This window comes from Lampetra fluviatilis, unplaced genomic scaffold (genome assembly GCF_964198595.1).
Source record: "Lampetra fluviatilis unplaced genomic scaffold, kcLamFluv1.1 SCAFFOLD_890, whole genome shotgun sequence".
Lineage (NCBI taxonomy): Eukaryota > Metazoa > Chordata > Hyperoartia > Petromyzontiformes > Petromyzontidae > Lampetra > Lampetra fluviatilis.
In genome coordinates this window covers 15,067-40,900 of record NW_027620820.1, presented here as the reverse complement: position 1 = coordinate 40,900, position 25,834 = coordinate 15,067, and the positions used below count along the sequence as shown (strand labels likewise).

Here is a 25,834-nt window from a genome sequence, read left to right as displayed (position 1 = left end):
AGTAGTAGTAGTGAGTAGTAGTGAGTAGTAGTAGTGAGTAGTAGTAGTGAGTAGTAGTGAGTAGTAGTGAGTAGTAGTGAGTAGTAGTGAGTAGTAGTGAGTAGTAGTGAGTAGTAGTGAGTAGTAGTGAGTAGAGGGGGCACCTGCACGATGGCGAGGCGCTGCTGTAGTAGTAGTGAGTAGTAGTGAGTAGTAGTAGTGAGTAGTAGTGAGTAGTAGTAGTGAGTAGTAGTAGTGAGTAGTAGTGAGTAGTAGTGAGTAGTAGTGAGTAGTAGTGAGTAGTAGTGAGTAGTAGTGAGTAGTAGTGAGTAGTAGTGAGTAGAGGGGCACCTGCACGATGGCGAGGCGCTGCTGCCGCCGCATCTCGATGACGACGTCCTCGTCATCCTCCTCGGGGTCAAAGTCCTCCAAGCTGAGGGGGGGGGGGGTGGGGGGTGGGGGGTGGGGTGAGGGGTGGGGGGGATGGGGGGGTGGGGGGTGGGGGGGGTGGGGTGGGGGGTGAGGGGTGAGGGGGGTGGGGGGGTGGGGGGTAGGGGTGGGGGGGTGGGGTGAGGGGTGGGGGGGTGGGGTGAGGGGTGGGGGGGATGGGGGGGGTGGGGGGTGGGGGGGGTGGGGTGGGGGGTGAGGGGTGAGGGGGGTGGGGGGGTGGGGGGTAGGGGTGGGGTGGGGGGGTGGGGGGGTGGGGGGGTGGGGGGTGGGGGGGGTGGGGTGGGGGGTGAGGGGTGAGGGGGGTGGGGGGGTGGGGGGGTGGGGGGGGGGTGGCGGGTGGGGGGGGGAGTCAGCGAGGTGGGGGTGACACGCGTATGAGTGTGTGAGTGAGTGTGTGCGTACACGTGAGTGTGCGTGTGTGTACACGTGTGTGTGTGTGTACGTGTGTGTGCGCGTGTGCAAGTGTCCTCACTGCTCGCCGTCCGACGACTCGTGCTGCGCCGCCTTCATCCCCTCGGACAGCGACCCCTTGAAGCGGTCCTCACGCTCGCGCGACGCCGACCTCCGACCCCCGCGGTGGTACCGCCCATGGTACCGCACGGCCGCCCGGCCCCCGCCCGGCGGCGACCCCCTCCGGTAGCCACCGCCGCCGCCGTTACCGCGCTCGTGGTTGCCGTGGTTACCGCCGCGCTCGCGGGAGCGGCTGCGTCGCGGCCGATCGCGGCCCGTCGGACGCTCTGCGGAGCGTCGTCGGGGGGGGGCCGCCGCCGGCGGGGAGCGGGGCCGTCGGCCCGGGGGGGGGGGAGCCGCCCCCCCCCCGCCGGTAGCCGCGGGGAGGGGGCGACGGGCCGGGGCGGGACAAGCGTCCGGTGCCGGAGGCCCCGGCGGGGACGGTCGAAGGGGCCGTGGTGGTGGTGGCGGCGGTGGCATCGGCGGGGCGGTCCCGTCGGTCCTTGTCTCGCGAGCGCCGCAGGTCCCGGCGGGAGTTGGAGTCGTCGCGGTGCGGCCTTGCCGAGGGGGGTGGGCAGGGGAGGACGGCGGGGAGACGTTGAGGCAGGGAGACACACGGCAGGGAGACAGGGCAGGGAGGCAGGGAGACACGGAGACACGGCAGGGAGACACTGAGACACGGCAGGGAGACACGGAGACACGGCAGGGAGACAGGGCAGGGAGACAGGGAGACACAGAGACACGGCAGGGAGACACTGAGACACGGCAGGGAGACAGGGCAGGGAGGCAGGGAGACACGGAGACACGGCAGGGAGACACTGAGACACGGCAGGGAGACACGGAGACACGGCAGGGAGACAGGGCAGGGAGACAGGGAGACACAGAGACACGGCAGGGAGACAGGGAGACACAGAGACACGGCAGGGAGACAGGGCAGGGAGGCAGGGAGACACAGAGACACGGCAGGGAGACAGGGCAGGGAGGCAGGGAGACACTGAGACACGGCAGGGAGACACTGAGACACGGCAGGGAGACAGGGCAGGGAGGCAGGGAGACACAGAGACACGGCAGGGAGACAGGGCAGGGAGGCAGGGAGACACGGCAGGGAGACAGGGCAGGGAGACACGGAGACACGGCAGGGAGACAGGGCAGGGAGACAGGGAGACACAGAGACACGGCAGGGAGACAGGGCAGGGAGGCAGGGAGACACAGAGACACGGCAGGGAGACAGGGCAGGGAGGCAGGGAGACACGGCAGGGAGACAGGGCAGGGAGACAGGGCAGGGAGACAGGGCAGGGAGACACGGAGACACGGCAGGGAGACAGGGCAGGGAGACAGGGAGACACAGAGACACGGCAGGGAGACAGGGCAGGGAGGCAGGGAGACACAGAGACACGGCAGGGAGACAGGGCAGGGAGACACGGCAGGGAGACAGGGCAGGGAGGCAGGGAGACACAGAGACACGGCAGGGAGACAGGGCAGGGAGGCAGGGAGACACAGAGACACCGCAGGGAGACAAGGCAGGGAGGCAGGGAGACACTGAGACAGGGCAGGGAGACACAGAGACACGGCAGGGAGACACTGAGACACGGCAGGGAGACAGGGCAGGGAGGCAGGGAGACACGGAGACAGGGCAGGGAGACAGGGCAGGGAGACAGGGCAGGGAGGCAGGGAGACACAGAGACACGGCAGGGAGACAGGGCAGGGAGGCAGAGAGACACAGAGACACGGCAGGGAGACAGGGCAGGGAGACAGGGAGACACAGAGACACGGCAGGGAGACAGGGCAGGGAGACAGGGCAGGGAGGCAGGGAGACACAGAGACACGGCAGGGAGACAGGGCAGGGAGGCAGGGAGACACAGAGACACGGCAGGGAGACAGGGCAGGGAGACAGGGCAGGGAGGCAGGGAGACACAGAGACACGGCAGGGAGACACGGCAGGGAGACAGGGCAGGGAGGCAGGGAGACACAGAGACACGGCAGGGAGACACTGAGACACGGCAGGGAGACAGGGCAGGGAGACAGGGAGACACAGAGACACGGCAGGGAGACACTGAGACACGGCAGGGAGACAGGGCAGGGAGACAGGGAGACACAGAGACACGGCAGGGAGACACTGAGACACGGCAGGGAGACAGGGCAGGGAGACAGGGAGACACAGAGACACGGCAGGGAGACACGGCAGGGAGGCAGGGAGACACGGAGACACGGCAGGGAGACAGGGCAGGGAGGCAGGGAGACACTGAGACACAGCAGGGAGACACGGCAGGGAGGCAGGGAGACACGGAGACACGGCAGGGAGACAGGGCAGGGAGGCAGGGAGACACTGAGACAAGGCAGGGAGACAGGGCAGGGAGACAGGGAGACACAGAGACACGGCAGGGAGACACGGAGACACGGCAGGGAGACAGGGCAGGGAGGCAGGGAGACACGGCAGGGAGACAGGGCAGGGAGACACGGAGACACGGCAAGGAGACAGGGCAGGGAGACAGGGAGACACAGAGACACGGCAGGGAGACAGGGCAGGGAGGCAGGGAGACACAGAGACACGGCAGGGAGACAGGGCAGGGAGGCAGGGAGACACGGCAGGGAGACAGGGCAGGGAGACAGGGCAGGGAGACAGGGCAGGGAGACACGGAGACACGGCAGGGAGACAGGGCAGGGAGACAGGGAGACACAGAGACACGGCAGGGAGACAGGGCAGGGAGGCAGGGAGACACAGAGACACGGCAGGGAGACAGGGCAGGGAGACACGGCAGGGAGACAGGGCAGGGAGGCAGGGAGACACAGAGACACGGCAGGGAGACAGGGCAGGGAGGCAGGGAGACACAGAGACACGGCAGGGAGACAGGGCAGGGAGGCAGGGAGACACAGAGACACCGCAGGGAGACAAGGCAGGGAGGCAGGGAGACACTGAGACAGGGCAGGGAGACACAGAGACACGGCAGGGAGACACTGAGACACGGCAGGGAGACAGGGCAGGGAGGCAGGGAGACACAGAGACACCGCAGGGAGACAAGGCAGGGAGGCAGGGAGACACGGAGACAGGGCAGGGAGACAGGGCAGGGAGACAGGGCAGGGAGGCAGGGAGACACAGAGACACGGCAGGGAGACAGGGCAGGGAGGCAGAGAGACACAGAGACACGGCAGGGAGACAGGGCAGGGAGACAGGGAGACACAGAGACACGGCAGGGAGACAGGGCAGGGAGACAGGGCAGGGAGGCATGGAGACACAGAGACACGGCAGGGAGACAGGGCAGGGAGGCAGGGAGACACAGAGACACGGCAGGGAGACAGGGCAGGGAGGCAGGGAGACACAGAGACACGGCAGGGAGACAGGGCAGGGAGACAGGGCAGGGAGGCAGGGAGACACAGAGACACGGCAGGGAGACACGGCAGGGAGACAGGGCAGGGAGGCAGGGAGACACAGAGACACGGCAGGGAGACACTGAGACACGGCAGGGAGACAGGGCAGGGAGACAGGGAGACACAGAGACACGGCAGGGAGACACTGAGACACGGCAGGGAGACAGGGCAGGGAGACAGGGAGACACAGAGACACGGCAGGGAGACACTGAGACACGGCAGGGAGACAGGGCAGGGAGACAGGGAGACACAGAGACACGGCAGGGAGACACTGAGACACGGCAGGGAGACAGGGCAGGGAGGCAGGGAGACACAGAGACACGGCAGGGAGACACGGCAGGGAGGCAGGGAGACACGGAGACACGGCAGGGAGACAGGGCAGGGAGGCAGGGAGACACTGAGACACGGCAGGGAAACACGGCAGGGAGGCAGGGAGACACGAAGACACGGCAGGGAGACAGGGCAGGGAGGCAGGGAGACACTGAGACAAGGCAGGGAGACAGGGCAGGGAGACAGGGAGACACAGAGACACGGCAGGGAGACACGGAGACACGGCAGGGAGACAGGGCAGGGAGGCAGGGAGACACGGAGACACGGCAGGGAGACACGGCAGGGAGACAGGGCAGGGAGGCAGGGAGACACAGAGACACGGCAGGGAGACAGGGCAGGGAGACAGGGAGACACAGAGACATGGCAGGGAGACAGGGCAGGGAGGCAGGGAGACACAGAGACACGGCAGGGAGACAGGGCAGGGAGGCAGGGAGACACAGAGACACGGCAGGGAGACAGGGCAGGGAGGCAGGGAGACACAGAGACACGGCAGGGAGACAGGGCAGGGAGGCAGGGAGACACAGAGACACGGCAGGGAGACAGGGCAGGGAGGCAGGGAGACACAGAGACACGGCAGGGAGACAGGGCAGGGAGGCAGGGAGACACGGCAGGGAGACAGGGCAGGGAGACAGGGCAGGGAGACAGGGCAGGGAGACACGGAGACACGGCAGGGAGACAGGGCAGGGAGACAGGGAGACACAGAGACACGGCAGGGAGACAGGGCAGGGAGGCAGGGAGACACAGAGACACGGCAGGGAGACAGGGCAGGGAGACACGGCAGGGAGACAGGGCAGGGAGGCAGGGAGACACAGAGACACGGCAGGGAGACAGGGCAGGGAGGCAGGGAGACACAGAGACACCGCAGGGAGACAAGGCAGGGAGGCAGGGAGACACTGAGACAGGGCAGGGAGACACAGAGACACGGCAGGGAGACACTGAGACACGGCAGGGAGACAGGGCAGGGAGGCAGGGAGACACGGAGACAGGGCAGGGAGACAGGGCAGGGAGACAGGGCAGGGAGGCAGGGAGACACAGAGACACGGCAGGGAGACAGGGCAGGGAGGCAGAGAGACACAGAGACACGGCAGGGAGACAGGGCAGGGAGACAGGGAGACACAGAGACACGGCAGGGAGACAGGGCAGGGAGACAGGGCAGGGAGGCAGGGAGACACAGAGACACGGCAGGGAGACAGGGCAGGGAGGCAGGGAGACACAGAGACACGGCAGGGAGACAGGGCAGGGAGACAGGGCAGGGAGGCAGGGAGACACAGAGACACGGCAGGGAGACACGGCAGGGAGACAGGGCAGGGAGGCAGGGAGACACAGAGACACGGCAGGGAGACACTGAGACACGGCAGGGAGACAGGGCAGGGAGACAGGGAGACACAGAGACACGGCAGGGAGACACTGAGACACGGCAGGGAGACAGGGCAGGGAGACAGGGAGACACAGAGACACGGCAGGGAGACACTGAGACACGGCAGGGAGACAGGGCAGGGAGACAGGGAGACACAGAGACACGGCAGGGAGACACGGCAGGGAGGCAGGGAGACACGGAGACACGGCAGGGAGACAGGGCAGGGAGGCAGGGAGACACGGCAGGGAGACACGGCAGGGAGGCAGGGAGACACGGAGACACGGCAGGGAGACAGGGCAGGGAGGCAGGGAGACACTGAGACAAGGCAGGGAGACAGGGCAGGGAGACAGGGAGACACAGAGACACGGCAGGGAGACACGGAGACACGGCAGGGAGACAGGGCAGGGAGGCAGGGAGACACGGCAGGGAGACAGGGCAGGGAGACACGGAGACACGGCAGGGAGACAGGGCAGGGAGACAGGGAGACACAGAGACACGGCAGGGAGACAGGGCAGGGAGGCAGGGAGACACAGAGACACGGCAGGGAGACAGGGCAGGGAGGCAGGGAGACACGGCAGGGAGACAGGGCAGGGAGACAGGGCAGGGAGACAGGGCAGGGAGACACGGAGACACGGCAGGGAGACAGGGCAGGGAGACAGGGAGACACAGAGACACGGCAGGGAGACAGGGCAGGGAGGCAGGGAGACACAGAGACACGGCAGGGAGACAGGGCAGGGAGACACGGCAGGGAGACAGGGCAGGGAGGCAGGGAGACACAGAGACACGGCAGGGAGACAGGGCAGGGAGGCAGGGAGACACAGAGACACGGCAGGGAGACAGGGCAGGGAGGCAGGGAGACACAGAGACACCGCAGGGAGACAAGGCAGGGAGGCAGGGAGACACTGAGACAGGGCAGGGAGACACAGAGACACGGCAGGGAGACACTGAGACACGGCAGGGAGACAGGGCAGGGAGGCAGGGAGACACAGAGACACCGCAGGGAGACAAGGCAGGGAGGCAGGGAGACACGGAGACAGGGCAGGGAGACAGGGCAGGGAGACAGGGCAGGGAGGCAGGGAGACACAGAGACACGGCAGGGAGACAGGGCAGGGAGGCAGAGAGACACAGAGACACGGCAGGGAGACAGGGCAGGGAGACAGGGAGACACAGAGACACGGCAGGGAGACAGGGCAGGGAGACAGGGCAGGGAGGCATGGAGACACAGAGACACGGCAGGGAGACAGGGCAGGGAGGCAGGGAGACACAGAGACACGGCAGGGAGACAGGGCAGGGAGGCAGGGAGACACAGAGACACGGCAGGGAGACAGGGCAGGGAGACAGGGCAGGGAGGCAGGGAGACACAGAGACACGGCAGGGAGACACGGCAGGGAGACAGGGCAGGGAGGCAGGGAGACACAGAGACACGGCAGGGAGACACTGAGACACGGCAGGGAGACAGGGCAGGGAGACAGGGAGACACAGAGACACGGCAGGGAGACACTGAGACACGGCAGGGAGACAGGGCAGGGAGACAGGGAGACACAGAGACACGGCAGGGAGACACTGAGACACGGCAGGGAGACAGGGCAGGGAGACAGGGAGACACAGAGACACGGCAGGGAGACACTGAGACACGGCAGGGAGACAGGGCAGGGAGGCAGGGAGACACAGAGACACGGCAGGGAGACACGGCAGGGAGGCAGGGAGACACGGAGACACGGCAGGGAGACAGGGCAGGGAGGCAGGGAGACACTGAGACACGGCAGGGAAACACGGCAGGGAGGCAGGGAGACACGAAGACACGGCAGGGAGACAGGGCAGGGAGGCAGGGAGACACTGAGACAAGGCAGGGAGACAGGGCAGGGAGACAGGGAGACACAGAGACACGGCAGGGAGACACGGAGACACGGCAGGGAGACAGGGCAGGGAGGCAGGGAGACACGGAGACACGGCAGGGAGACACGGCAGGGAGACAGGGCAGGGAGGCAGGGAGACACAGAGACACGGCAGGGAGACAGGGCAGGGAGACAGGGAGACACAGAGACATGGCAGGGAGACAGGGCAGGGAGGCAGGGAGACACAGAGACACGGCAGGGAGACAGGGCAGGGAGGCAGGGAGACACAGAGACACGGCAGGGAGACAGGGCAGGGAGGCAGGGAGACACAGAGACACGGCAGGGAGACAGGGCAGGGAGGCAGGGAGACACAGAGACACGGCAGGGAGACAGGGCAGGGAGGCAGGGAGACACAGAGACACGGCAGGGAGACAGGGCAGGGAGGCAGGGAGACACAGAGACACGGCAGGGAGACAGGGCAGGGAGACAGGGCAGGGAGGCAGGGAGACACGGCAGGGAGACAGGGCAGGGAGACAGGGCAGGGAGGCAGGGAGACACGGAGACACGGCAGGGAAACAGGGCAGGGAGGCAGGGAGACACGGCAGGGAGACACGGAGACACGGCAGGGAGACAGGGCAGGGAGGCAGGGAGACACAGAGACACGGCAGGGAGACAGGGCAGGGAGGCAGGGAGACACAGAGACACGGCAGGGAGACAGGGCAGGGAGGCAGGGAGACACGGAGACACGGCAGGGAGACAGGGCAGGGAGGCAGGGAGACACAGAGACACGGCAGGGAGACAGGGCAGGGAGGCAGGGAGACACAGAGACACGGCAGGGAGACAGGGCAGGGAGGCAGGGAGACACAGAGACACGGCAGGGAGACAGGGCAGGGAGGCAGGGAGACACAGAGACACGGCAGGGAGACACGGCAGGGAGGCAGGGAGACACAGAGACACGGCAGGGAGACAGGGCAGGGAGACACAGAGACACGGCAGGGAGACACAGAGACACGGCAGGGAGACACGGCAGGGAGGCAGGGAGACACAGAGACACGGCAGGGAGACAGGGCAGGGAGACAGGGCAGGGAGACAGGGCAGGGAGGCAGGGAGACACAGAGACACGGCAGGGAGACAGGGCAGGGAGGCAGGGAGACACAGAGACACGGCAGGGAGACACGGCAGGGAGGCAGGGAGACACAGAGACACGGCAGGGAGACAGGGCAGGGAGACAGGGCAGGGAGACAGGGCAGGGAGACAGGGCAGGGAGGCAGGGAGACACGGCAGGGAGACAGGGCAGGGAGACAGGGCAGGGAGGCAGGGAGACACGGCAGGGAGACACACACAGAGACACGGAGACACGGCATGGAGACAGGGAGACACACACAGAGACACGGAGACACGGCAGGGAGACACGGAGACACGGCAGGGAGACACAGAGACACACACAGAGACACGGAGACACGGAGACACGGAGACACGGCAGGGAGACACAAAGACACACACAGAGACACGAAGACACACACAGAGACACGAAGACACACACGAGACACTGAGACACGGAGACACACACGAGACACGCAGACACACACAGAGACACGGAGACACACACGAGACACTGAGACACGGAGACACACACGAGACACGGAGACACACAGAGACACGGAGACACACACGAGACACTGAGACATGGAGACACACACGGGACACGGAGACGCTGAGACAGTGGGGACACACACCGAGACACGGAGACACACACGAGACACAGAGACACGGAGACACACACGAGACACAGAGACACTGAGACACACACAGAGACACGGAGACACACACGAGACACACACAGAGACACGGAAACACACAGAGAGACACGGAGACACACACGAGACACGGAGACACACACAGAGTCACGGAGACACACACGAGACACAGAGACACTGAGACACACACGAGACACTGAGACACACACGAGACACACACGAGACACGGAGACACACACAGAGACACGGAGACACACACGAGACACACACAGAGACACGGAGACACACACGAGACACACACAGAGACACGGAGACACACAGAGAGACACGGAGACACACACGAGACACGGAGACACACACAGAGTCACGGAGACGCTGAGACAGTGGAGACACACACCGAGACACGGAGACACACACCGAGACACGGAGACACACAGAGACACGGGGGCACACACGAGACACAGAGACACACACGAGACACGGAGACACACACGAGACACCGAGACACGGACACACACACCGAGACACGGAGACGCTGAGACACTGACACACACACCGAGACACGGAGACGCTGAGACAGAGACACACACGAGACACGGAGACACACACGAGACACCGAGACACGGACACACACACGAGACACGGAGACGCTGAGACACAGAGACACACGAGACACGGAGACACACACGAGACACCGAGACACGGACACACACACCGAGACACGGAGACGCTGAGACACGGAGACACACACGAGACACGGAGACACACACGAGACACCGAGACACGGACACACACACGAGACACGGAGACGCTGAGACACAGACACACACGAGACACGGAGACACACACGAGACACCGAGACACGGACACACACACCGAGACACGGAGACGCTGAGACACGGAGACACACACGAGACACCGAGACACACACGAGACACTGAGACACGGACACACACACTGAGACACGGAGACGCTGAGACACGGAGACACACACGAGACACCGAGACACACGCAGAGACACTGAGACACGGACACACACACTGAGACACGGAGACACACACCGAGACACGGAGACACACACGAGACACACAGAGAGACACGGAGACACACACGAGACACGGAGACACACACGAGACACACAGAGAGACACGGACACACAGAGACACGAGACACACGCGAGACACAGAGACACACACAGAGACACGGACACACACACACGAAACACGGAGACACACACCGAGACACGGAGACACACACGAGACACACAGAGAGACACGGAGACACACACGAGACACGGACACACACACGAGACAACACTGGGGACACGGACGCGTGTAGACGCCACTCACCTCCCATCCTCCTTCTTGTCGGCGTCTCTCCGCGCCGCCCCCCCCCTCCCCCTCCCCGCCGTTGGCGAAGTCCCCGTGCCCCCCCTCTCGTCCCGGCTGCGAGGCCGGGCCCCCCGGGACGCCCCCCCGGCCCCCCCCCCTCTCACGCTCCGAGGAGGTGGGGGCCGCCGGGGGGGGGTGGCGGCGGCGAGGACGGGGGGGGCAGGAGGCGTCGCCCCGCCCCCCCGCCGGAGGGAGGAGAGCGGTTCTCCTTCTCGAGCGAGCGAGAGCGTTTCGACTGCTTGTCGGGGGAGCGTTTCGACTGGTCGCTCCTCCTCCTCCTCCTGCGTCTAGCCGCTCCTCGCTCCTTCTCCTGCTTGGGGGGGGGCGGACACGTCACGGTAGGTCACGTGACACGAGAACGGAGGGGGGGGGGGGGGCGGCACACGGACGCACGCGCTTTGGTGTTTTCGGTAAAGTCACGTGGGAGGTGAAAAATAAAATAAATTTCGATGTCAAGCTTTCGTGACTGCAGGGATTCATCTTCTTGGTTCTTACGGTAAAGTCATCACGTAGATGAGAAATAATAAAATATTAAAATTCTCACGACGTTTCGATTGCAACACAAGCAATCATCATGAGGTGTGAAAACCACAGCACCTGATGATGATGACGATTGCTTGTTTTGCAATCAAAACGTCGAGATAATTTTATTGTTTAACTTTTTGTTATGTTATTATTTCCCTTCTACGTGTCTTTATCGAAAGAACCAAGAAAATGAAACTATTTTCTCTCAACTAAACCACTCTTAAATTTCGATTTGAAGCTTTTGTGACTGCAGGGATTCATCTTCTTGGTTCTTTCGGTAAAGTCGTCACGTAGAAGGTGAAAAATAAAATTAAAATAAATTAAATTTCGATTTGAAGCTTCTTTCGTGACTGCAGGGATTCATCTTCTTGGTTCTTACGGTAAAGTCACATAGAAGGGAAATAATAAAATAATAAAAATACAACTTTATTAAATAATACAATTCTCACGACGTTTCGGCCACAACGCAAGCAGCCGTCCTCAGGTGAAGAAGAGGTCTGTCGGAAAGACAGCGTCTGAATGAGCACCACCAGGCTTGGCAGCGCATATTTAAGCTGGGTTAAATATGCTAAATTCCTCTGTTGATATGCAAATTCCTTTGTCAAGGCGCCCTTCCTCCGCTAACCCAGCAGCTTAAATATACGCTGCCAAGCCTGGTGGTGCTCATTCAGATGCTGTCTTTCCGACAGACCCGTTCTTCACCTGAGGACGGCTGCTTGCGTTGTGGCCGAAACGTCGTGAGAATTGTATTTTTTTGACTGCTTGTGTTGTGGTTATTGCAAACATGATGCCTTGTTTTAAAGCTTTCGTGACTGCAGGGATTCATCTTCTTGGTTCTTTCGGTAAAGTCACGTGACTTTACCGAAAGAACCAAGAACCAAGAAGATGATGCCTTGTATAAAGGTGTCAAATTTTGTACCAGTTTAAAGGGTAAAAACCTACTACTAAACCACCTTGCAGTCACGGAAACTTCTAATCTAGAACACGGACACCCGTCGCGTAACACAAGGTCACGTGATGCCAGTAAGCGGGGGGGGGGGGGTGGCAGACATTCGTCACGTGACCCCAGGTCACATGATGTCTGTATTAAGGGGGGGGAGGGGGTAGTGGCGGAAACACAGGAACATCACATGAGGCCTTTTGATTGCACCATAGGCTGTGACCAGGTCAAATCAAGCAGAGATGTAGGTCCTATTCGTAGGTTTTACTGGTAGGAAAGAAGTGGGCCAGCCTACAATAGATTATATCGTCCGTCCGTCCGACCGTGTAGCAACATCACCCCCTACTGCAAACACTTGGCAGGACCCTACAAAAACCTTTAGACTCAGTGACGCTTTCCTGGCTAAACACGTGTAACATTCCCTTAGAATTCCCTCAGATAGATTTTAATTAAAACATTTAAATTAATGAGGCTTTCCTGGCTAAACACGTGTAACATTCCCTTAGAATTCCCTCAGATAGATTTTAATTAAAACATTTAAATTAATGAGGCTTTCCTGGCTAAACACGTGTAACATTCCCTTATAATTCCCACAGATAGATTTTAATTAAAACATTTAAATTAATGAGGCTTTCCTGGCTAAACACGTGTAACATTCCCTTATAATTCCCTCAGATAGATTTTAATTAAAACATTTAAATTAATGAGGCTTTCCTGGCTAAACACGTGTAACATTCCCTTAGAATTCCCTCAGATAGATTTTAATTAAAACATTTAAATTAATGAGGCTTTCCTGGCTAAACACGTGTAACATTCCCTTAGAATTCCCTCAGATAGATTTTAATTAAAACATTTAAATTAATGAGGCTTTCCTGGCTAAACACGTGTAACATTCCCTTAGAATTCCCTGAGAAAGATTTTAATTAAAACTTTTAAATTCAAATTTTACTCACAGCGCCCTAAAGCCTACAGCTAGGCCTAAAGCCTCGAACTACGCCTATCACTCTCCCTTCGTATCGTACCCTCGCGTGTGTGAAAGGGAGTTAATGTTTAACAATGTTACATTCCCTCATGCTTTTAAATAGAAACATTTAAATTTAAAGCTTTTATTTAAATAATAAAAACATTTTATTTTAAAATTAACTCACGGCGGCCTAAAGCCTACAGCTAGGCCTAAAGCCTAGAACTAGGCCTCAAACTCTCCCTTCGTATCGTACCCCCGCGTGTGTGAAAGGGAGTTAATGTTTAACAATGTTACATTCCCTGATGGTTTTTTTAAATAGAAACATTTACATTTAAAGCTTTTACATTAATAATTAAAACATTTAAAATACAAATTAACTCACAGCGGCCTAACGCCTACAGCTAGACCTAAAGCCTAGAACTAGGCCTCACACTCTCCCTTCGTATCGTCCGATTAGGTGTAGCAGCATCGCCCCCTACTGCAAACACTTGGCAGGACCCTACAAAAACCTTCACACTCAGCGGGGCTTTCCTGGCTAAACAAGTGTCATAATACATTATGTTTATGTTCTTTGGTTATTCGTTCCTACCAGCCCACCCCGCATGGTCCTGTTTTCGGTAAAGTCACGTGGGTAAAAAAACTAAAATTAATAAAAGTAACATTTTACGGTACGGCCGGGTACGGGTACCCGTTTGCGACCCTGGTGCGGCCGGGTCCGGGTACGGGGGGTAAGGAATCAAAACCCGCCTCACCTGATGCTGGCGCCCTGCCCTCTCCTCCTCGGGTGGCCCCACGCCGCCGCTGCCGCCGCCGCCGCGCTCCCTCTCGGACCCCCGCCGGCGCCGCCGCTCCCTCCCCAGCGACTGTGACTGTGAACGCGAGCGGCTCCTCTTGCGGCCGCTCCCCGCTGCGGTGGTGGCCCCCGCTGCGGTGGTGGTGGCCGTGGTGGTGTTGGCGCCCCCCTTGCCGCGCTCGTGCCTCGCCCGCCGCTGCTTCTCCTTGGCCCCGCGGCGGTCGCGCTCCCCGCGGCTGCGCGGCGCCGACGCCGCCGCGGCAGAACCGCCACCACCATCACCGCCACCGTTCTCCAGCGCCGACGATGACGCCGCCGCCGCCATCTCCACGTCCCCCTCCTCCTCCCCTCCTCCTCCGCTTCTCCGCGTCGCGTCTCCACGACCCGCGGCCTCCTCCTCCTCCTCCTCCCCCCCGGGGTCACCGTGTCCTCGCACGGCGGAGACCGCCGGGACGCGCGGCGGCACCGGCGCCGCGTCCGGCGGCTCTGCGGTGACGTGGGCAGCAGCAGGAGGAGGAGGAGGTGCGGGGGCCGGGGTCCCCCGCTCACTGATTTCGCCCTCCTCCTCAGAGCCGGACACGTAGCCCTGGAGCGAGACAACGGCGGTGGTACGGTCGGCTACATACGGTGCGAAAGTTCTACAGAAGCACGTCGTCATCACGTCACAATCATCATCATCATCACGTCACAATCATCATCATCACGCCACAATCATCATCATCACGTCACAATCATCATCATCGCCGCCGCCACCCCGTGCGTCACATCACTGTCAGATCACCGTCATGTCATTGTCACGTCATCATCATCACCGCCCCCGTGTGTCACATCACTGTCAGATCACCATCACATCATCATCACATCATCATCACCGCCACCACCACCACCGCCTCCATGTGTCACATCAGTCAGATCACCGTCACATCATCACCACATCACCACCACCACCACCACCGCCACCGCCCCGTGTGTCACATCACTGTCAGATCACCGTCACATCATCATCACCACCACCACCACCACCACCACCCCGTGTGTCACATCACTGTCAGATCACCGTCACATCATCACCACATCACCACCACCACCACCACCACCGCCGCTGGTCCTCACCTGCAGGATGAGGCCCATGCCCGAGTGGGCGCGGTCTCCGTCCAGCTCGGCCTGGATCAGCGCCCGCTGCTTCTCCAGCTCCTCCAGCGCCTCCTCCTCCGCCCGCCCGCTCCGCTTCACCGGCTGCGGCGCTGCGGCTGCTGCTGCTGCTGCTGCGGTGATGGTGGTGGTGGTGATGGTGGCGGTGGGCGGAGGTGGGGGTGCCGCTGGCTGTGGAGCGGCGGTGGTGGTTGTGCCGGGGGGGTTTGGTTGCCTGGCGGGGGCAGTGGGGGAGGGGGAGTGGGCGTCACCGCCGTCATCGTCCTTCTTGCGATGCTTCTTGTGTTTGTGGCGATGCCTGGGGGAGGGTGGGGGGGGGGGCAGCGCGCGTGGCACACGGGGTCATCAACGCACTGGTGGTGGTGGTGTGGTGGTGGTGTGGTGGTGGGGTGTGGTGGTGGTGTGGTGGTGGTGGGGTGTGGGGTGTGGTGGTGGGGTGGTGGTGGTGGGGTGTGGTGGTGGTGGGGTGTGGTGGTGGTGGTGTGGTGGTGGGGTGTGGTGGTGGTGGGATGTGGTGGTGGTGATGGTGGTGGGGTGTGGTGGTGGTGGGGTGTGGTGGTGGTGGTGGGGTGTGGTGGTGGTGAGTGACGATGGTGGTAGCAGTTAGTGATAACGGTGGTAGCACTTAGTCATGGTGGTGGTAGCGATTAGTGATGATGGTGGTGGTAGCGATTGTGACGATGGTGGTGGTAGCGATTGTGATGATGGTGGTGGTAGCGATTGTGACGATGGTGGTGGTAGCGATTGTGATGATGGTGGTGGTAGCGATTGTGATGATGGTGGTGGTAGCGATTGTGATGATGGTGGTGGTAGCGATTGTGATGATGGTGGTGGTAGCGATTGTGATGATGGTGGTGGTAGCGATTGTGATGATGGTGGTGGTAGCGATTGTGATGATGGTGGGGGTAGCGATTGTGATGATGGTGGTGGTAGCGACTGTGATGATGGTGGTGGTAGCGATTGTAATGATGGTGGTGGTAGCGACTGTGATGATGGTGGTGGTAGCGATTGTGATGATGGTGGTGGTAGCGACTGTGATGATGGTGGTGGTAGCGATTGTGACGATGGTGGTGATAGCGATTGTGATGATGGTGGTGGTAGCGATTGTGATGATGGTGGTGCTAGCGATTGTGACGATGGTGGTGATAGCGATTGTGATGATGGTGGTGGTAGCGACTGTGATGATGGTGGTGGTAGCTATTGTGATGATGGTGGTGGTAGCGATTGTGACGATGGTGGTGCTAGCGATTGTGACGATGGTGGTGGTAGCGATTGTGATGATGGTGGTGGTAGCGATTGTGATGATGGTGGTGGTAGCGATTGTGATGATGGTGGTGGTAGCGATTGTGATGATGGTGGTGGTAGCGATTGTGATGATGGTGGTGGTAGCGATTGTGATGATGGTGGTGGTAGCGATTGTGATGATGGTGGGGGTAGCGATTGTGATGATGGTGGTGGTAGCGACTGTGATGATGGTGGTGGTAGCGATTGTGATGATGGTGGTGGTAGCGACTGTGATGATGGTGGTGGTAGCGATTGTGATGATGGTGGTGGTAGCGACTGTGATGATGGTGGTGGTAGCGATTGTGACGATGGTGGTGATAGCGATTGTGATGATGGTGGTGGTAGCGATTGTGATGATGGTGGTGCTAGCGATTGTGACGATGGTGGTGATAGCGATTGTGATGATGGTGGTGGTAGCGACTGTGATGATGGTGGTGGTAGCTATTGTGATGATGGTGGTGGTAGCGATTGTGACGATGGTGGTGCTAGCGATTGTGACGATGGTGGTGGTAGCGATTGTGATGATGGTGGTGGTAGCGACTGTGATGATGGTGATGGTAGCGACTGTGATGATGCTGGTGGTAGCGATTGTGATGATGGTGGTGGTAGCGATTGTGACGATGGTGGTGGTAGCGATTGTGATGATGGTGGTGGTAGCGATTGTGATGATGGTGGTGGTAGCGATTGTGATGATGGTGGTGGTAGCGATTGTGATGATGCTGGTGGTAGCGATTGTGACCATGGTGGTGGTAGCGATTGTGATGATGGTGGTGGTAGCGATTGTGACGATGGTGGTGGTAGCGATTGTGACGATGGTGGTGGTAGCGATTGTGATGATGGTGGTGGTAGCGATTGTGATGATGGTGGTGGTAGCGATTGTGATGATGGTGGTGGTAGCGATTGTGATGATGGTGGTGGTAGCGATTGTGATGATGGTGGTGGTAGCGACTGTGATGATGGTGGTGGTAGCGACTGTGATGATGGTGGTGCTAGCGATTGTGATGATGGTGGTGGTAGCGATTGTGATGATGGTGGTGGTAGCGATTGTGATGATGGTGGTGGTAGCGATTGTGATGATGGTGGTGGTAGCGATTGTGATGATGGTGGTGCTAGCGATTGTGATGGTAGCGATTGTGATGATGGTGGTGGTAGCGATTGTGATGATGGTGGTGGTAGCGATTGTGATGATGGTGGTGGTAGCTATTGTGATGATGGTGGTGGTAGCGATTGTGACGATGGTGGTGGTAGCTATTGTGATGATGGTGGTGGTAGCGATTGTGACGATGGTGGTGGTAGCGATTGTGATGATGGTGGTGGTAGCGATTGTGATGATGGTGGTGGTAGCGATTGTGATGATGGTGGTGGTAGCGATTGTGATGATGGTGGTGGTAGCGATTGTGATGATGGTGGTGGTAGCGACTGTGATGTTGGTGGTGGTAGCGACTGTGATGATGGTGGTGGTAGCGACTGTGATGATGGTGGTGGTAGCGATTGTGATGATGGTGGTGGTAGCGACTGTGATGATGGTGGTGGTAGCGACTGTGATGATGGTGGTGGTAGCGACTGTGATGATGGTGGTGGTAGCGATTGTGATGATGGTGGTGGTAGCGATTGTGATGATGGTGGTGGTAGCGACTGTGATGATGGTGGTGGTAGCGACTGTGATGATGGTGGTGGTAGCGACTGTGATGATGGTGGTGGTAGCGATTGTGATGATGGTGGTGGTAGCGACTGTGATGATGGTGGTGGTAGCGACTGTGATGATGGTGGTGGTAGCGACTGTGATGATGGTGGTGGTAGCGATTGTGATGATGGTGGTGGTAGCGATTGTGATGATGGTGGTGGTAGCGATTGTGATGATGGTGGTGGTAGCGACTGTGATGATGGTGGTGGTAGCGACTGTGATGATGGTGGTGGTAGCGACTGTGATGATGGTGGTGCTAGCGATTGTGATGATGGTGGTGGTAGCGATTGTGATGATGGTGGTGGTAGCGACTGTGATGATGCTGGTGGTAGCGATTGTGATGATGGTGGTGCTAGCGACTGTGATGATGGTGGTGGTAGCGACTGTGATGATGGTGGTGGTAGCGATTGTGATGATGGTGGTGGTAGCGATTGTGACGATGGTGGTGGTAGCGATTGTGATGATGGTGGTGCTAGCGACTGTGATGATGGTGGTGCTAGCGATTGTGATGATGGTGGTGGTAGCGATTGTGATGATGGTGGTAGCGATTGTGATGATGGTGGTGGTAGCGATTGTGATGATGGTGGTGCTAGCGATTGTGATGATGGTGGTGGTAGCGACTGTGATGATGGTGGTGGTAGCGATTGTGACGATGGTGGTGGTAGCGATTGTGACGATGGTGGTGGTAGCGACTGTGATGATGGTGGTGGTAGCGATTGTGATGATGCTGGTGGTAGCGATTGTGATGATGGTGGTGGTAGCGACTGTGATGATGGTGGTGGTAGCGACTGTGATGATGGTGGTGCTAGCGATTGTGATGATGGTGGTGGTAGCGATTGTGATGATGGTGGTGGTAGCGACTGTGATGATGGTGGTGGTAGCGATTGTGACGATGGTGGTGGTAGCGATTGTGACGATGGTGGTGGTAGCGACTGTGATGATGGTGGTGGTAGCGATTGTGATGATGCTGGTGGTAGCGACTGTGATGATGGTGGTGGTAGCGATTGTGACGATGGTGGTGGTAGCGATTGTGATGATGGTGGTGGTAGCGACTGTGATGATGGTGGTGGTAGCGACTGTGATGATGGTGGTGCTAGCGATTGTGATGATGGTGGTGGTAGCGATTGTGACGATGGTGGTGATAGCGATTGTGATGATGGTGGTGGTAGCGATTGTGATGATGGTGGTGGTAGCGATTGTGATGATGGTGGTGGTAGCGATTGTGATGATGGTGGTGGTAGCGACTGTGATGATGGTGGTGGTAGCGATTGTGATGATGGTGGTGGTAGCGATTGTGATGATGGTGGTGGTAGCGATTGTGATGATGGTGGTGGTAGCGACTGTGATGATGCTGGTGGTAGCGACTGTGATGATGGTGGTGGTAGCGACTGTGATGATGGTGGTGGTAGCGACTGTGATGATGCTGGTGGTAGCGACTGTGATGATGGTGGTGGTAGCGATTGTGACGATGGTGGTGGTAGCGACTGTGATGATGGTGGTGGTAGCGATTGTGACGATGGTGGTGGTAGCGATTGTGACGATGGTGGTGGTAGCGACTGTGATGATGGTGGTGGTAGCGATTGTGATGATGCTGGTGGTAGCGACTGTGATGATGGTGGTGGTAGCGATTGTGACGATGGTGGTGCTAGCGATTGTGACGATGGTGGTGGTAGCGACTGTGATGATGGTGGTGCTAGCGATTGTGACGATGGTGGTGCTAGCTATTGTGATGGCAGCAGTCTGTACTAACGGTGGTAGCGATCAGCGATGGTGGCGATGTGCACGCTGCCGCTCTCCCCACCTGTGCTTGTGGGCATCGTCTCCCGTCTGCTTGTGCTGCTTGCGGTGCTTCGAGCTCTTGCTGTGGTGCCCCCCGCTGCTGCCGTGGTGGTGGTGGTGGTGGCCCCCGCCGCTGCTGCCGCGGTGGTGCTTGTGTTTCTTCTTGTGCTTGTGCCGGGGCCACGGGGTGTCCCCCGCGCTGCGCTCAGAGGGGCTCCCGCCCCCCGCCGGAGCCCCCGACCGCCCTTCCTCCCCCACCTCCTCCACCCCCTCCTCCACCCCCTCCCCCTCGTCGTCCTCGGCCCCACCCGCCCGCTCGCCCCCCGCCGCCGCCGCCTCCACCTCCACCGCCATGAGGCCTCCGCTGTCTCCCGCCTCCTGCTTGGCCAGGCTGCTGCGCGCGCGGAAACGTGGTCAAGTCGTGCGTGGCGGAGGGAGCGCGAGAGAGAGAGAGCGGGCGAGCAAGGGAGGGGGAGAGAGTCGGTGAGCGAGGGATGCGGTAGGAGAGCAGGCGAGCGAGCGAGTGGGCAGGGGAGTGAGCGAGTGAGTGAATGAGTGAGCGAGTGACCAAGAAAGTAAACGAGTGAGAAAGGGAGTGAATGAGTGAGCGAGTGAGCAGGGGAGTGAGGGAAAAAGCAAAGGAGTGAACGACTAAGGTAGGGAGTGAGCGAGGGAGTGAGCGAGGGAGTGAGCGAGTGAATGAGCGAGGGAGTGAGCGAGGGAGCGAGCGAGGGAGCGAGCGAGGGAGCGAGCGAGGGAGCGAGCGAGGGAGTGAGCGAGGGAGTGAGCGAGGGAGTGAGCGAGGGAGTGAGCGAGGGAGTGGGCGAGGGAGTGAGCGAGGGAGTGAGCGAGGGAGTGAGCGAGGGAGGGGGCGAGTGAATGAGCGAGTGCCCTCCGTAAGAGAGTGAGTGCATTGGGGCGTTTGTCCATTTCATTGTTTTCAGCGAGGGCTGGCTTCACATGGATCCCCAAACGAACCTGCTTTCTGTACCTGCCCATGATCCCACACACCTCGTAACGCACTGCCCTGCAAGTTTGGTCATTCTGAAGCCATCTCAATACGATAATCAAGTCAGAACCGGTGACTGCCCTCAACCGGTGGTGGAAATTCCATGCTCACATGGCCAGGTATCAGTCTCTTCGCAAAACAACCACTTGCTGTTCTTGGTTCTTTCGGTAAAGTCTTTCCGACAGACGCTGTTCTTCACCTGAGGACGGCTTGCTTGCGTTGTGGCCGAAACGTCGTGAGAATTATATTTTATTATGTTTTATTTTTATTATTTTATTATTTCCCTTCTACGTGACTTCACCGAAAGAACTAAGAAGATGAATCCCTGCAGTCACGAAAGCTTTACATCGAAATTTTAAATACAATTCTCACGACGTTTCGGCCACATCGCAAGCAGCCGAGAATTTTTTATTTTATTATGTTTTATTATTTATTATTTCCCTTCTACGTGACTTTACCGAAAGAACCAAGAAGATGAATCCCTGCAGTCACGAAAGCTTTAAATCGAAATTAAAAATACAATTCTCACGACGTTTCGGCCACATGGCAAGCAGCCGAGAATTGTATTTTATTATGTTATATTATTTTATTATTTCCCTTCTACGTGACTTCACCGAAAGAACCAAGAAAATGAATCCCTGCAGTCACAAAAGCTTTAAATAGAAATTTTAAATACAATTCTCACGACGTTTCGGCCACATCGCAAGCAGCCGAGAATTGTATTTTATTATGTTATATTATTTTATTATTTCCCTTCTACGTGACTTTACCGAAAGAACCAAGAAGATGAATCCCTGCAGTCACGAAAGCTTTAAATCGAAATTAAAAATACAATTCTCACGACGTTTCGGCCACATCGCAAGCAGCCGAGAATTGTATTTTATTATGTTATATTATTTTATTATTTCCCTTCTACGTGATTTTACCGAAAGAACCAAAAAGATGAATCCCTGCAGTCACGAAAGCTTTCAATCGAAATTAAAAATACAATTCTCACGACGTTTCGGCCACATGGCAAGCAGCCGAGAATTGTATTTTATTATGTTTCATTATTTTATTACTTCCCTTCTACGTGACGACTTCACCGAAAGAACCAAGAAGATGAATCCCTGCAGTCACGAAAGCTTTCAATCGAAATGTAACCACTCCCTGGTTGTGACCGCCTGATTGCGTGCGAGACACGCGCTTCGCACAAACACAGACTGACTGACAACTCCGCCAACAGGGGGTGGTGACGTTCCCCAGCGGTGTGGTGTGGCAGTCGTGGGTTGAACATCGATCTAACCCAAAAGAACAACTTCACTATGCAAGTGTTGTGGGTTTACTCTCTAAACGCCACCGCTGTGTTGTCAAGTAGTAACCTTCTAGCACGTGTTGTCTACGTGACAAAACTTACGAACTGGCCGTGTGGTGTGGCAGTCGTGGGTCGAACATTGATACGCGATCTAACCCAAAAGAACAACTTCACTATGCAAGTGTTGTGGGCTTACTCTCCCAATCCGCCGTGTGCTTAAGCAGTAACCAACTAGCACGTGTTGTCTACGTGACAAACCTTACGAACTGACTGTGTGGTGTGGCAGTCGTGGGTCGAACATTGATACGCGATCTGACCCAAAAGAACAACTTCGTTATGCAAGTGTTGTGGGTTTACTCTCTAAACGCCACCGCCGTGTTGTCAAGTAGTAACCAATTGGCACATTTCGTTTACGCGACAATCCTTACGAACTGCCCGTGTGGGGTGGTAGCGATGGGCTGAACATTGATATTCACGCGAAATTTAAACGAACCCCTCCCCCCACTTCATTACGGATATCATTACTTCTCATTACTACACAACGCCGCCTATCATCAACAACAACAACAACAGCGTCAACAACAACAACTCCGTGTCCCCTCAACTCAGCAAGGCCACGGGCCAGAGGTCTTAACAGGAGGGCCCGTGTCTAGGCCGCGAGCCCCGCGGTCTCGCTCGCCCCTCGCCCAACGAGCCGCGCAGTTCGCGGCGTCCCGAGTCGCAATCCTCGTGGCTCTCGGGTCGCTCCAGATGCGACGAAGAGGACAGCGAAGAGAGACGGGGGGGAGGTGAGGCCTAGCGTGGCCAGCACGCTCGAGCCTGGCAGAAGCCTCAGGCGAGCCGACGGCTATCCTAGGCAAGGCGGGGAAGAACACCGCGGCGCTTCAAAGGGGGTTAACGCGGCCGCCGCCACCGCCGAGAGAGAGAGAAGAGGGTGAGGAGGAGGTGGACGAGGTGGACAAGGTGGACGAGGAGGTGGACGCGGTGGACGAGGTCGGAAAGCCCGCGAGCTACCTGATGCTTCCCCGCGCCTCCAACGACGCCATGACACCAGCTCCCGGCATGCAACGCGCGGCCGGGGGGAGGGGGTGAGGGAGGAGGGGGGTTCGTGGGAGCGGGGGGGGTGCGGAAACGGGGGGGGATAGGTGGGCTAGTGCGCATGCGTGGGAGGAGAGGGGGTGGGTAGCCTTGTGCGCATGCGTCGGTGGAGGGGGGGTAGCCTAGTGCGCATGCGTATGAGGGGAGGGGTGAGGGGGGAATACGTGGTCTAATGCGCATGCGCACTCAATTGAGGGGGGGCCTGAATTGGTGGCGTAGTACGCATGCGCGGGAGGAGGGGGCTTTGTGCGCATGCGCGCTGGTAGGAGGGGGAGGGGGCAAAGGGGGGGACAGATGGCCTAGTACGCATGCGCGGCAATAACCATTTGATTTACAAGTGCAGATGCACAATTGGTAGGTTGGGGTTTGGTCTGTATTTGGTTGTGCGGATAGGCGTCCACGTGCACGACACGTGCTCTCGCGTGAGCGTCGACGCGCTGGTGGAAAGAAATTCCACGTTCCCATGGCAGAGGGGGGGCAAGTATGGTCAGAGGATGATGACCCACAGACTCACACAGAGACCCATAAACTCACACAGAGACCCGTAGACTCACACAGAGACCCACAGACTCACACAGAGACCCATTGACTCACACAGAGACCCATAGACTCACACAGAGACCCATAGACTCACACAGAGACCCGTAGACTCACACAGAGACCCATAGACTCACACAGAGACCCATAGACTCACACAGAGACCCGTAGACTCACACAGAGACCCACAGACTCACACAGAGACCCATTGACTCACACAGAGACCCATAGACTCACACAGAGACCCATAGACTCACGCAGAGACCCATAGACTCACACAGAGACCCATAGACTCACGCAGAGACCCATAGACTCACACAGAGACCCATAGACTCACACAGAGACCCATAGACTCACGCAGAGACCCATAGACTCACACAGGGACCCATAGACTCACACAGAGACCCATAGACTCACGCAGAGACCCATAGACTCACGCAGAGACCCATAGACTCACACAGAGACCCATAGACTCACACAGAGACCCATAGACTCACACAGAGACCCATAGACTCACACAGAGACCCATAGACTCACACAGAGACCCATAGACTCACGCAGAGACCCATAGACTCACACAGAGACCCATAGACTCACACAGAGACCCATAGACTCACGCAGAGACCCATAGACTCACGCAGAGACCCATAGACTCACACAGAGACCCATAGACTCACACAGAGACCCATAGACTCACACAGAGACACATAGACTCACACAGAGACACATAGACTCACGCAGAGACCCATAGACTCATACAGAGACCCATAGACTCACACAAAGACCCATAGATTTAGAGACCCACAGACTCACACAGAGACCCATACACTCACACAGAGACCCATAGACTCACACAGAGACCCATAGACTCACGCAGAGACCCATAGACTCACACAGAGACCCATAGACTCACACAGAGACCCATAGACTCACACAGAGACCCATAGACTCACGCAGAGACCCATAGACTCACACAGAGACCCATAGACTCACACAGAGACCCATAGACTCACGCAGAGACCCATAGACTCACGCAGAGACCCATAGACTCACACAGAGACCCATAGACTCACACAGAGACACATAGACTCACACAGAGACACATAGACTCACGCAGAGACCCATAGACTCATACAGAGACCCATAGACTCACACAAAGACCCATAGATTTAGAGACCCATAGACTCACACAGAGACCCATAGACTCATACAGAGACCCATAGACTCATACAGAGACCCATAGACTCATACAGAGACCCATAGACTCATACAGAGACCCGAAGACTCACACAGAGACCCATAGATTTAGAGACCCATAGACTCACACAGAGACCCATAGACTCACACAGAGACCCATAGACTCACACAGAGACCCATAGCCTCACACAGAAACCCATAGACTCACACAGAGAGCCGTAGACTCACACAGAGACCCATAGACTCACACATAAACCCATAGACTCACACAGAGACCCATAGATTCACACAGAGGCCCCTAGACTCACACAGAGACCCATAGACTCACACAGAGACCCATAGACTCACACAGAGACCCATAGATTCACACAGAGACACATAGACTCACACAGAAACCCATAGACTCACACAGAGACCCATAGACTCACACATAAACCCATAGACTCACACAGAGACCCATAAACTCACACAGAGACCCATAGACTCACACAGAGACCCATAGACTCACACAGAGACCCATAGATTCACACAGAGACACATAGACTCACACAGAAACCCATAGACTCACACAGAGTCCCATAGACTCACACAGAGACCCATAGATTCACACAGAGACCCATAGATTCACACAGAGACACATAGACTCACACAGAGATCCATAGA

The 25,834-nt window shown here is 58.0% G+C and overlaps 2 protein-coding genes across 2 annotated transcripts; both read right to left on the bottom strand.

Moving 5' to 3' along the window:
- Positions 1-330: 330 nt before the first annotated feature.
- On the bottom strand, positions 331-10,934 carry LOC144954413 (uncharacterized; the record flags this gene model as incomplete). The annotated part of the gene is made up of 3 exons (XM_078884915.1): positions 10,874-10,934; positions 902-1,436; positions 331-412 (listed from the first exon to the last, which is right to left on the bottom strand). Coding segments are annotated over exons 1-3 (624 nt in total), but the record flags the coding sequence as incomplete, so codon positions are not given.
- Positions 10,935-10,943: 9 nt separating this feature from the next.
- On the bottom strand, positions 10,944-23,500 carry LOC144954414 (uncharacterized). The gene is made up of 6 exons (XM_078884916.1): positions 23,354-23,500; positions 20,413-20,430; positions 20,059-20,258; positions 15,251-15,587; positions 14,097-14,723; positions 10,944-11,225 (listed from the first exon to the last, which is right to left on the bottom strand). The coding sequence occupies exons 1-6, from the start codon at positions 23,498-23,500 to the stop codon at positions 11,016-11,018; spliced, it is 1,539 nt and encodes a 512-aa protein (XP_078741042.1). The 3' UTR covers positions 10,944-11,015.
- Between the last annotated feature and the right edge of the window lie 2,334 nt (positions 23,501-25,834).

Excerpts from the sequence above, each read along its gene's own strand:
- LOC144954414 (XM_078884916.1), bottom strand. The coding sequence starts at position 23,500 with ATGCGCACTAGCCCACCTATCCCCCCCCGTTTCCGCACCCCCCCCGCT. Across the intron at positions 15,588-20,058 it reads GACGATGCCCACAAGCACAG|GCATCGCCACAAACACAAGA; the intron begins GTGGGGAGAGCG and ends ACCCTCCCCCAG. Across the intron at positions 11,226-14,096 it reads GGGCAGGGCGCCAGCATCAG|GAGAAGGAGCGAGGAGCGGC; the intron begins GTGAGGCGGGTT and ends CCCCCCAAGCAG.